The 12,247-nt window shown below is 40.7% G+C and overlaps 1 protein-coding gene across 1 annotated transcript; it reads left to right on the forward strand.

The window, feature by feature from the left end:
• The first annotated feature begins 251 nt into the window (after window positions 1-251).
• Window positions 252-11,308, forward strand: LOC118802424 (ubiquitin carboxyl-terminal hydrolase 2-like). The gene is made up of 12 exons (XM_036562971.1): window positions 252-824; window positions 6,397-6,447; window positions 6,566-6,689; window positions 6,801-6,912; window positions 7,772-7,882; window positions 7,992-8,056; window positions 8,294-8,397; window positions 8,483-8,560; window positions 8,711-8,789; window positions 8,928-9,035; window positions 9,404-9,524; window positions 9,723-11,308. Exons 1-12 carry the CDS (start codon window positions 666-668, stop codon window positions 9,805-9,807), a joined length of 1,197 nt encoding a protein of 398 aa, XP_036418864.1. The 5' UTR covers window positions 252-665; the 3' UTR covers window positions 9,808-11,308.
• The last annotated feature ends 939 nt before the right edge of the window (window positions 11,309-12,247 follow it).

Below are 12,247 nucleotides of genomic sequence, written 5' to 3' on the forward strand. Positions count from 1 at the left end.
GCCTTTTTACCCTGCTTACATTGAACATTGCACTCAGAGTCAGCCATTTCCCCCAGTTTCATTCATAATTTGACCTAAGCAGGAGGCGCGCGGGGGGGAGGATGCTGACGGACGTCACGTGTTGTACCCATAAAAATCATCCTCCATCCCGGAGGCACAAAATCGCCCTCCCTCCTTCAAGCTAAGGTGAACGTGGGAAGGGCTCGTCCTCGCGCCGGCGTGACGTCAGTCCCGGGCGGAGGAAGGGGGGCGTGCACGACGGCGGGGTAGAAAACGAAAGGGACGGAGACTTGAACATCATTCACACACAAATGCTTCGGCGTTAAGCTACCGTACCGTTCCTCTGAACCAAGAACACAACCGGACTACGAGCTGCACGAGGACTGCATCTCTGGAAGTGTTATCTGATGGTTTTTATGCGTTAGCCTACACACTATTTATTACACTTTCTTTATACATCTAACGTGACCAAAACGCACGTTTGGCCACGCTTTGTGAATGATAAAAAACCGCCTCCAGACTTCAAGGACGTTTTTACCGAGCAGCTGACAGTCACGGAAACGGACGGCACGTTAGCAACGGCTTATAGGTGGAAAAAACGGTACACGATACGAACTCGATAGCCGGTTTTTGATTTTGACCGTCAGTCCTGACTTGCCGTGGTCATGCCTAGTGCGCGGCAGTCCTACACGGTCACGGTGCCCGAGGAGCCCCCGGCGGCCCCGCTGCCCTTCACCAAGCCGCAGTCGCGAAGGAAGAGTCCGCCCATGTCCCGCTCCATGCTCGTATCCACATTCGTGGGACTCCTGATCAACCAAGCTAAGGTGAGCCTCGATACGGTAGTTTTTCTTTCTACCTGTATTCCGACAGATACCACCTCTCAAGCGCTGCTATTGGCTTGTGTTATATTGGTGTAACTTGTGGCTTGTGCAGTAGACGTCAATAAAGATGACTGGACTGGTGGAATATAGGTATAACCTATGACTTAGATAGTATTGTCCAGTAGCAGTGAGTCAGGACGACTGGACTTGCAGCGTGACGTCTAGGCTCATTACTGCTGGAAAGTGTTAGCCAATCTAGTCACAAGTAGTATCATTTTACCACAAATATAGCCTTGTTGTACTACTACTGAACAATTGAATGAATCGATGTAGCGACAATAGTTGATGCTGTGAAAAGTTGACGCAACGTTGTGTAAAAATAGAAGAAATGAATGTAAAGATGTCACGAGTAATATTATTCCACAAATACACTCACTCGTCTTACTGCTGGACAGTTGAATGACTCGATATAATGACAATAGGTGACGCAACTTCTAAAAATAGAAGTATGAGTGTAACATTAGATGAATGTCAAATGGAACAAGCCTGTGAAAAGTGGTCTTGAATGTTTCTTAATGAAATTGACGCAAGGTCCACTAGCCAATCAGAGCACATGAGGGCCGGAGTTTGTACGAATATAGGTGGGAAATAAAATGGCGTCTTAGTGACACTGACAGCAAATCTCACTGACTGAAAGCTGACCTAAAGCTACCCACGGAGTGTTTTCTCTGAGTTATTCCCTGAGCATTGGCTTCTAGACAAACATAAGAGCAGCTAATGTGATTGTTTTCCTCTGTGGAAAGTCGTTGTGTCTGAGGTGTTTTTGATGCTTCAAAGTTGTAGGCAGCACAAGCCAAACATCAACATTTAGCTAGCATCATAGCAACCGTCGTCAAAAACAGTACAACATTTTGCTGAAGCCAATGCGAAGTAAAACGGAGTTTTCAACAGTTTATTTTGCTGTCAGTGTCACTAAGACGCCATTTTATTGCTGAAGCTTTAAATGATTGTTTTGGGTAACCGAGTGCTGCTCTCGGTCGTCGTGGAGTTTCCCTCAACCTTGTGAAACGTTTGAAACGTTTTTGGTTGCATGGTGTGACTAATACCGAACTAAACTAGACATTCAGTTACTATGTTGAAAGACTGTCTGAATCGGTAATGTGATTGACTTGTGCTACAGATAGTCAGGTTTTGTGCAGAGCGCCTGACCGAACAGCTTGCACCCCGAATTCAGTTGCATAACGCTGATCTTAGTGCGACTGGCGCCACCTGCTGCTCATCACACACTGATCGCATAGTGATACTAGTAGCTCTTTATGTGTTATATGCAGTTAGGTGTTTGTTATTTAATGGATAATTGTTGGTTAATTAAACGTAGATTCCTCATTTCCCAATCCCAAACGTCCATCGGTTCTGTACTTTGCTCTGTCTAAGCTCCAGAACACTCCTGGACAACACTAAATACCTTACAGAGCACAAACTGTAGACTCTGGTTGTCATATCACTAGACTGATATAGAGTTAACAGATTCAGATGTTTTCAGATTCAGACTGGTGAGTTGACCCTCAAAGCTTGAAGCAAGGTGGCTGTTCATACTTGGCACTTGCTCAATGATTGTTCTATAAAACTAATAGACTTTTACAGTGAATGCAGTGCCTCAAGCACTGTGCAACATATCAGATAAACCTGACCAACATCCTTATCAAGCAGCCATTAGATTCAAAGGTCAGTTCCACTCGGTCAGTTCAACTAGCATGCCACTGTAATTTATGCAGGCCTGCATAGCCACAATGTAAGTTTTATCAAGCATTGCATTAAGTATGTTTGGTGTCTGATTAGGGGCAGCATATCAACATGGTGCTGGCAATAACCCAGTTCACCTTTGTTACAAAAGCATTTAAAGTAGCACATAGGCCACTTTAAGTGCAGAACAATAACAGCATGCTGTTGCATAATGCAGTTGGCCAGCTAAGCGGCTTGCTTCTGGAGGAATGTGCTTCATCAGTGTAGCGTGTGATAAGAGATATTACAGTCATGTTAGAATTACTGTGGGCCTTTTACTTCAGACATGTGGGAACTCGATGAGCTCTCTCTGTCTTTCTTGTTATCTCACTATCATTCTTCCTGCTAAATATATGCTCTTATTATTATTATTATTATTGGTAGTATCATTATTAGTTTTACTAGTAGTACCTTTTGGTGCAAGTATTATTACTTTATCAGTTTGAATTATTGTGTATATTCATATGTGAAGATGTGTCCTTAGGATGTGCTGGGACACATCATCAGTGATGTTACCAGAGTACAGATTAGAGTATACATGCTTTTCTTTTAGTTATTGTGCAGGATAGACAGAGTATACATTGTTTTTCTGCCAATAAAAAAGTGTACATGCTGTTATTCTGCCAACAGAGAGGGTATACATTCTTGCATGTCTTGCGTTTCCCTTTCCTTCTTGGTTTTAAAGTTATCTGTTGGTTTGCGTCTTTGTTTTAACCAGTAGTTTCTTCCTTGTACTTTTTCATGGTTTCATCTGTGTAAAGCACTGTGGTGCAACATCAGTTTTTTTTATTGTGCCATAGAAATAAATGTTGCTTACCTAGTTACAATAAAGAGTATGTACATTGCTTTTCTGCCAAGACAGCGTATACATTGCTTTTCTGCCAAGACAGCGTATACATTGCTTTTCTGCCAATAGAGAAATTATACAAACTGTTATTCTGCCAATAGAAAGAGTATACATGCTGCTATTCTGTCAGTAGGGAGCGTGTACATAGTTCCTGCCAGTAGATATTGTATATATTGTTACATTGTTTTTCTCCCAACAGGGAGAGTACACATTGTTTTTGTCAGCAAAGGGAGTATACATTCTGTTTTTCCTAGTAGTGTAAGCTGTTGCTCATAGGAGGCATAGATTTAAGTGATGAGCACCTGGGCACTTGCTTGATTGGCTCAGCCCGTGTGCATGTGTGGCCTGCTGGCACCATGAGCTTGCTTTCGCTTGCGCTTCAGCCTATGACGTTCCTAAAACTAAGGTCAGGGACACAGTGTTCTTTCCCTTTTTCTTTCAACCCCTGCCAACCAGTGTGATTAGAGATGTAGCCATGCTCCGCCCACTGGCAACAGCCATGCTCCACCCACTGGCAGCAGTCTGCCTAAGCAGGTTGTTCTTGGGCTCTGGTCACTGTCGCAGCACGGCTTGTTTCAGCAGCACCCGTGAGAACCAGCAGGTGACCAAAAAGAGGGAGGTCTGGCCCACACACACGCACACCCTGAGTTGAGGAAGAGAATAAACCTCCTCAGCTCAGCCTAATCTAGTTTGGGTGTGATTAAGAGTGTGCGTGTCGGGGTGCAGTTGCCAGAGGCGCTCACACGAGGCATGTGATTTGTGTGGAGGTGTGAGGGGCTCGAGCTGTCACTGTTGAATGTATGGAGTGACTCAGCTTTGTGACTAAGGGCCACACAGTAAACTCATCAGCACTGCATTAACTCCCACACGCTCAAATGAAGTCATATTACGCTACGTAGGAGTGCACTGTTTATAACGAATGTTTTCAGTATTACAAAACCTATTTGTATTACATCCTTCTTATATGATGTTTTGAAAAATTAGTAAGAAGCTAGAAAGGTGTCAGAATATGAGTGTCTAGAATGTTGAACAGATTAGATGAAAATATTTAACATTATCAAACATTGTTAGAAATATTGTATTAAACATAAAAATACCTTTTTCTAATATTTAAATATACATTGTATAAGTTAATACTGTGTAGATAAAATATCAGACATTATTAATATGACAAGGGATTTCAAACTTTTGAACAGTAGTGTAGTAGTGCATGATTATTTTTGCAGGATTTCATGTATAATATATATTCTATTTAATGTGATTTTACTCTGCCTGACTACCATAACTAACTTTCGCAATTTGGCTACAAGTTCAATCACTTTCTATCCTGTGAAATGTTGATCTCTTTGGCAGATAAGTTACTCGTGTGTGTATCTGTGTGGGTGTGTGTGGGAACATTTGTGCACATTTACATAATTAGTGGTAATAGGTCATGAATGTGGCTTGTCATTAGTGTTAGTCATTAATCTGTGGAAAGTTCAGCCGTTCAATACTGGCTGTTATGTACCTGGAACTGGCTTTGTGCTGGGTTTGCCTGGAAAGCTGTACAAGTTCCAGATAAGATACCAACTAATATGAACCTGTTTTCACAGAGCTGGGACATCTCCACTGTTAGTTTGGCACATTTTTAAAACAGGTGTAAATTGGCCTCTCTCCATTAAACAAGTACACACACGTGATGAAAATACACTGACTCCACTATGTCATCACACTACCATGAGTGCAAAATCTGCAAATGACGTACACAATTAGTGGCACAAATGAATCCCCCTAAATGGCACAGAGCCGCCGGCGGGTCGAGGTATTCATTCCTTACTCCTATAACTTAGGAATAACTTCAGTTTGCATTGCTTTTAATTAATGCCTTAGGATACAGTAAGCCTGGAAATGGAGTCAGTGTTTTTCTTGGAGCTGACACTGCAGTGTTGTGGAGGACTGTGTGTGCGTGTGATTGTTTTTGTACATTGTAAGGACAAAACTATGCTGACTTTGTAGAAAAAATAGAGAAATGTGTTTATATAATACATGTAAGGCATATTATTATTGTGTAGGGGTACTTAATTATCATTGTTGTTGGGACAAAATCTTATCTCCATTTTTGTCGTTTTGTATTGTTTATAAAATCTGAAAATGCCAGCAATCCATTATATTGTGTGAATTCAATCTTTTTACAATAACTTCCATAAAAAGTTAAGAATGTTTTTTTCCCTCCTCCATTTTGGAGATACATACCGAAATATAATACATATGAACACTGCCTTGCTCTGTTATGCCATCATCATCTTGAGTTTTCATGTGACCAATGGTGCACGTTGAGATACACTGGAGAATTCGGCGGCACGTTTTGGCAGAGCTGTCAGAATCTCCCGCCTGAGAAAACCGCAGGAGTTTCTCCTGTAGCTACACTGTCGTATTACTGAGTCTCTTTTGCTATTATACAGTAATCCCCAGTTTAATAAACGCTTTGTTGTTGTTTTCTTGCTGTACTTGTTTTGGTGCGGCAGATGGAGCCTGTTTGTTTAGGAGGAGTTCTGAGCAGCAGGGTCTCTCTTCAAATCTGCCCACATGCTGTTTGGAGAAATCAGAGCGAACAGCTCACATACACACAGCTCTATCGTTATATCTGTCACCATCAGACCACAATAAGCAATGGAGCATATCTGTAACATACTGATTTTTTTTTTTACTGCCTTTTCAATTAGTTGTCATCATCATCATGTGTTTGATTTACCTTTTGAAGTGCTACACAAATAGCATTGTTATGTCAATGTTAATAGTCTGCTGGTCTGTAGGTTGTGTGAGCATTTCATGATGAATGGACCAAAAGAATGCTCCAAAATGATTTAAAATAAAATAGTTACATTTATTTACGTTAAACATTTTTACATCTTCTGGAAAGTTACCATTTCAGTCTATTAACAAATATCTCTGTCTCCTCTTTCACAGAACTCCAAGAATGCTCAGGGACTTGTGGGCCTGAGGAACCTGGGGAACACTGTGAGTCTTCATCAAAACAAACGCATCAAGTTAAGCACTGGGAAGATTTAACATGGAAAATGCGGTTGTATGACATTGATTATTTACAACAGCTCTCTCACTCTTTTCTGTTGTTCAGTGTTTCATGAACTCCATCCTGCAGTGTCTAAGCAACACTCACGACCTGCGGGACTACTGTTTGCGGAACACGCACCGCACCGACCTCAACAACAACTGCAGGGCCAATGCAGCCCTCATGGAAGGTAAGAGTCTATTAGATTGAGTCAATGCGTACAGACCTTATATGGGGACACTGTCTGAAACTAAGTTCTCCACTCACTCCCTTATCTCATTGGTGTTTGTGTGTGTTCCAGAGTTTGCAAAGCTCACTCAGACTCTGTGGACATCAGCAAGCAATGAAGCCATCAGCCCCTCTGACTTCAAAACACAAATCCAGAAGTATGCTCCCCGTTTCGTTGGCTACAAGTAAGTTGCAGCAGCTTTTACTCATGCGTTGAATAAAGCACTATTCAACCTGGGTTAGTTTCACCCCCCGGAGGCTATGGCGTGCAAATTACCACAGATTGAAAGGTCATAGTCTGGATGTTTGTCAGCATTTTATGGCACCACACTCAATAACAATAATAACACATTGCATGGCTGTGTTTACCAGCAGATTTTGTAATTCTGTTATCGTTGGGGGGGGGGTTGAACAGGACTGCTATTACTGAGGGAGATCCAGTTTCAGCAAGTTACAGAAGGCCATTTACTCTACAATTATTAATTACTGTAATAACTACAAACATTTCAGAGTTGTACTGGATTAAAATCTAGGCTCTTGTCAGTAATATGGTACCTCCACAGGCAAAATTAATCTGGCATGAATAGGACTTAAGGCAGTTTAGAAGCTGCTAATAAGATTTGCTTTGCTAACCCAAGCTTCAGTGAAATTATTCACTATTTTAAATTATATAAATTACTGGATTGCTTTGATCTAGGGCTGTCACTATTGGTTTTATTAGTAATGTTGTAATTTTCAGAATGTCTGTAGCTGTTCATATACTTTGAAATCTTTTTGGAAAAAGAAGGACTTGGAAGGTTTTTAAAAGACTTTAAAGAGGTAGAAAACACTGTGATAAAATGCCTATAAACAGGTGTGTCTGTAACACTTTTTATTGTGAGAGAATTTAAAATATGCATTATCATCTTGAAAATTGCCAACTGATCGGTTTGTAATTGAATATTTTTTTTTTAAAGGAGTTGTGACTATTGTGATCCAACTGAGAGTTCAAAGCATGTAACTTCCTCTCTCTACCCCTTTTTTCTCCTTTCTTTTTCTCTCCAGCCAGCAGGATGCTCAGGAGTTCCTTCGTTTCCTTCTAGATGGGCTCCACAATGAAGTGAACCGAGTTTCAATCAGGCCCAGAGTGCCCGTGGAAGACTTCGACCATCTCTCGTAAGCACATACTTACAGTTCCCTGATTGAACTTTAAGTCAGTTGTGAAGCTCTAGAGTGTGAGTGGTTTGGTGTGAAGCCTCATATGCATGTATGTGTGTCCACTCAGGGATGATGAGAAAGCTAAAAGAATGTGGAATAAGTACCTGGAAAGAGAAGACAGTAAAGTAGTTGGTGAGTGAACCTGCTGTGTTTAACAGTTTTGTAAACTATATTTTGTAAAATATATTTTAAAACATAATAAAAAATGAAAAAATAACAAATCAAATCCAATCAAATCATGGTGATATGAGATGTCATGTTATTTTTTAAATAATCACAACCAAATGGAATCATTCTGAGAGCACCATTAGTGGGAGTATGTAAGAGTATCCGCTTATGATGCTAATGATGCTTGTCTTTTACTTATAGATCTATTTGTAGGTCAGTTGAAAAGCTCCCTGACCTGCAGTGAGTGTGGTTTCTGCTCCACTGTATTCGATCCGTTCTGGGATCTGTCTCTACCTATTGCCAAGGTATACGCACACACGCTGGCATACAAGTATATCAGTGTTGCATGTTGTGGGACAGTCTTGTAACCGCAGTGTTTTTCTGTTTTAGAGCTCTGGAGAGGTGTCTCTGATTGACTGTCTTCGGCTTTTCACTAAGGAAGATGTGCTGGACGGCAATGAGAAACCAGTAAGTGTTTGCGGTTTGTTTGTGTATTACTGTAGAAGAAACCAGTGTTTTTAAGTCAAGCAAGTATTATTCTTGTCTTAACTCTCTCTCTTTTTCTCTCTCTCTCTCTCTCTCTCTCTCTCTTTCACGCTCTCTCTGTCTTTCTCACAGACATGCCAAAGGTGTAAAGCCAGGCGTAAATGCACAAAGAAATTCTCCATCCAGAAATTCCCCAAAGTCCTTGTGCTTCGTATCCTTTCAACCAAACAAAATATTTTAATCAACAATTCTATGAACAATATAGCATAATATGGCTCTGAATGTTCAGTAAGTGTATGTAGGCGGGAGTATGTGTGCGTGTTGGTCCTTGACTCTCCGACTGCTTCAGATTTGAAACGCTTCTCTGAAGCTCGTATCAAGACCGCTAAACTGTCCACCTTTGTCAACTTCCCCATCAAAGAGCTGGACCTGCGGGAATTTGCCTCAGACAACAGCAGTAAGTCCCAAATCAAAAGTCATTTTTTTGTCATTAATAAACATTATAGCGCAGCTGTGAGGTCAAGACCTCACAGTTTTTTGTTTTTTTTTTACTCCACTTGAAAATGCCGGCTACCAGATTTCCATCATGTGAAAATTCCATGACAAATGGACCAATAGAAATAGAAAAATAGAAATATGGACCAATAGAATAGAAAAAATCTTAACTTGCATTATAAGTTAAGAATGTTCTTTTCATTGAATGTTCTTTTTCATTGGCCATTTTAGTGATGCAAGTTTTTGTTTGCATAGCAACAATATAGCAACAGTAATATAACAAAATGTAACATAGAAATGTACCTAATCTTGTTTTTTCTCTCTTGCTAGTGAATGCCATCTATAATCTGTATGCAGTGTCCAATCACACGGGCACCACTCTAGGTGGTCATTACACCGCATACTGCCGCAACCCTTCCACAGGAGAGTGGTACACATACAATGACTCTAGGTAACTTGCATAACAAGACATTTCTTATTGTGACCACATTTGGAATAAAGGGGAAACTGTATATATTTGAATCATCACTTTAAATGTTGATGTGGACAGAGTCCAGGTCAGCAAACATACCCCTCTATTAGTTAATGTAAGGTAAGCATTTCTACATCTGGCATTCACTCACCCTCCCTCTCCCCCCTCTCTCTGCAGGGTGAGCCCCATGTCATCCAGCCAGGTGCGGAGCAGTGATGCCTATGTGCTGTTCTATGAACTCGTTAACTCCTCGCGTATGTGAAGAGAGCAGGCCTCATCTTGGCCTAAAGATGGACAGTAAAGCCTAGGACTTGATGCCTTCTGGCTGTTTGTAGGACAGTATAGCCTGGGGGCTAATGCATAGCCTGGGCCTGTGGGCTGGCCAAATGCTGGGACTAAACTTCAGTGGAGGTCTATGCTTTGAGTCGCAGACTGAGATTATTTTACAAGTTGATGGACGAAGGCCAAGCACATAGTTGGACTGAATCATAGTCAAGGCCTGTTCTTTTCTAAGAAGCCTGGGATTTCGAAGCATAGCCCAGAACGAGCTTCCGTATAAGGGCTTCCCCATCCCATCATTCCACTGGATGGAGATTGCTGCTCAAGGGATGGGGATTAGAACACACTCCTCCTGGGAAGAGAGAGAAACTGGAACACTACCTCTCATAATTGAGCAGGACTTTGTGCGTGTGTGTGTGTGTGTGTGTGTGTGTGTGTGTGTGTGTGTGAGCACAGACAGATGAACTCTATGCACTACCTGGAGCTCACAATTCCTGTTTGGTAGTCACTATGACACCACTAATTTTAATTTATTAACTTTATTTTAATATTCTATTTTTGAGTTGTTGAAGATGAAGATGTGTCACTGAGTGACCTTAAAGGTGCACTCTGGCTAATATTAATAATAATAATAATAATAATATATATTATATAATTAATAATAATAATAATAATAATAACATTGCTGACCTGTAGTTTTGCCACAGTAGTCTCTTTAACAGTTTAAGGACTAGGAAAGGCACCTTCTGATGATGTATCTTGAAGGTGGGCAGAACTACTCTAAGCTTACTGTTAGGAGGTCAAATATCTTGACTGTTTATTAGCCTTTACATCATCAGCTAGGCAAGCAGTCAGGATTTCTTTATTGCTGTGGGAGGATTCTCAGTGGTTGTATTATGCATTCACTTAATGCAGGCTGTGTATTGCACTAGTGAGAGAACATTGATGGACAAACACAAAAAGCACTAAATCATGGATTCTGTCAAAGCAGTGAGGCTGAGGGATGCAGTGCTTTACAGAATACTGCATAACACAACAATAACACATCCTAGTTTAGGCCAGAATGCCCCTTTAAAAACATTCACTGTGACCAGAGGAGGGTGTGCTGAAGTGCCCCCTGGTGGAGTTTTAAAGCTAAAACCAGCTCATCTCCAGGAACTAAAAAACTTTTTTTCCCACATTTTCTGTTTGTACCACAGCATTCAGCTTAATTTGGGAAAAGAGCTTTCACAGCACAAAAAGCCACCTGGTGTGTCTCTGTGTGTCATTTGTGAGTGTGTGTGTGTGTGTGTGTGTGTGAGAGAGAGAGAAAGAGACTTTATTTATGAAGTGCGAATTGTGAATGTATGTTCCTGAGTTGCAGTGTCTGGACTAAGTCATTGTCATGACTAATACAGAATGAATGTGACTCATATGCATATGAAGTACTTTTGGCTTTTTAAAAGTCAGGTAGATGTAACTATAAATAAATTAATCAACAAACACTTCAGGCTTGCTTGTATGTTCTTTTTGGTGAGCTTTTTGGGTGTTTATCTCTTTCTCCATGCATCACTTGTATACAAATTAACCTTATTGACTGCCGTATTTGACTAGCAGCTTAGCATAAACACATGGATAAGTGCAAAACTAAATGGTTGAGGGCAATGATTTTGAACAGGTTGGCAAAGGAAAATGTGATAGTTATATGACCATATAAACATAAATGTATACTGTATGTCATTATCAGAACCACATATTTTTGTGTGAAAAGAAAAGTTCAGAGAGGTTTATTTTTGGCCTAGAAAGCAATACCAGTACTTTACCACAAGAGGGGGGTAAATCCAGTTCAGTGACAAAAAGGTGTTGTGTCTGTGCATGTAGTGCGAGGAAACAGCAACGAAAGACAAATCCTTTTTCGTGACTATTAGGCTTTTGATCTGCTTTTTTATGAATATTTTACTTTCAGTCTGTAATTTGGGTTGTACTTTAAAATATCACAGTATCATTGACATAATGAAAAAAAGGAATGAGTAAAGGTACTTTTCTTCTCCCTGTGATCTTCTGAAAATTCAGACAATACCAAATCCTGTTCAGCAGATGACGTGTGGAATATTCCAGATATGTTGTATGAATGTGTTCAGGTAACAGGGTTGGGTGGAAGTTGTGGGACAATAACAGGGGTGTAGCTAGAACTTTTAGAGTGACGTGACCAAGTAAGACCCAGAGATTTTACTGAGGTGGCACACTGCTACACTAAGATACGCTAATTATTAAATGCAGTTTCATCAGACTCTCATAAGTGAGTGGTATCTACCCTGATGGCAGATTTTCACCATAAAGCTGAATTGATGCTTCATTAATAATGACTGAATGTCTCACTTTCTAACATCCATAGCTGGGTTGTCCAGAATGGTGGCAATGCCTCCTTCCAAGGTGACGGTTTT

This window comes from Colossoma macropomum, unplaced genomic scaffold (assembly GCF_904425465.1).
Source record: "Colossoma macropomum unplaced genomic scaffold, Colossoma_macropomum, whole genome shotgun sequence".
NCBI lineage: Eukaryota > Metazoa > Chordata > Actinopteri > Characiformes > Serrasalmidae > Colossoma > Colossoma macropomum.